The following is a 363-nucleotide window of genomic DNA, read 5'->3' on the forward strand; positions in this document are numbered from 1 at the left end:
GGCAGTGAGGGGCACCAGGAGAACCAGGGGCTGCGGTCAGGAGTGAGGGGCACCATTCCGGAGGGGACTGGGGGAGTAAACTCTCAGCTACCCCTTCCCCCTCCGCACCCCATACTGATCCCCCTCCTTCCTCTGCCCCCACCCCGCCAGCTGTATCTCGGCATCGTGCTGGCCGCCGTGGTCATCATCACCGGCTGCTTCTCGTACTATCAAGAGGCCAAAAGCTCCAAAATCATGGAGTCCTTCAAGAACATGGTGCCCCAGGTCCGGAGAGGGACGGGACAGGGGCTGCGAGTCGGGAGTGCGGGGCACCGGCAGGGCTTGGGGGGGGGGGGGGGCAGGGGGGTGCGGGGCGGGGGGGAG

The 363-nt window shown here is 67.2% G+C and overlaps 1 protein-coding gene across 1 annotated transcript in view; it reads left to right on the forward strand.

Annotated features, from left to right (window-relative positions):
- LOC102376674 (sodium/potassium-transporting ATPase subunit alpha-3) overlaps positions 1-363 on the forward strand; it is a gene marked incomplete at its 3' end in the record, with an annotated part of 10,677 nt that overhangs the window by 3,258 nt on the left and 7,056 nt on the right. Inside the window, exon 3 of the mRNA XM_006038857.2 lies at positions 151-301. Coding sequence (XP_006038919.2) covers positions 151-301 — 151 coding nt within the window. The remainder of the gene's footprint in view (positions 1-150; positions 302-363) is intronic.

Source organism: Alligator sinensis, unplaced genomic scaffold (genome assembly GCF_000455745.1).
Source record: "Alligator sinensis unplaced genomic scaffold, ASM45574v1 scaffold1575_2, whole genome shotgun sequence".
Lineage (NCBI taxonomy): Eukaryota > Metazoa > Chordata > Crocodylia > Alligatoridae > Alligator > Alligator sinensis.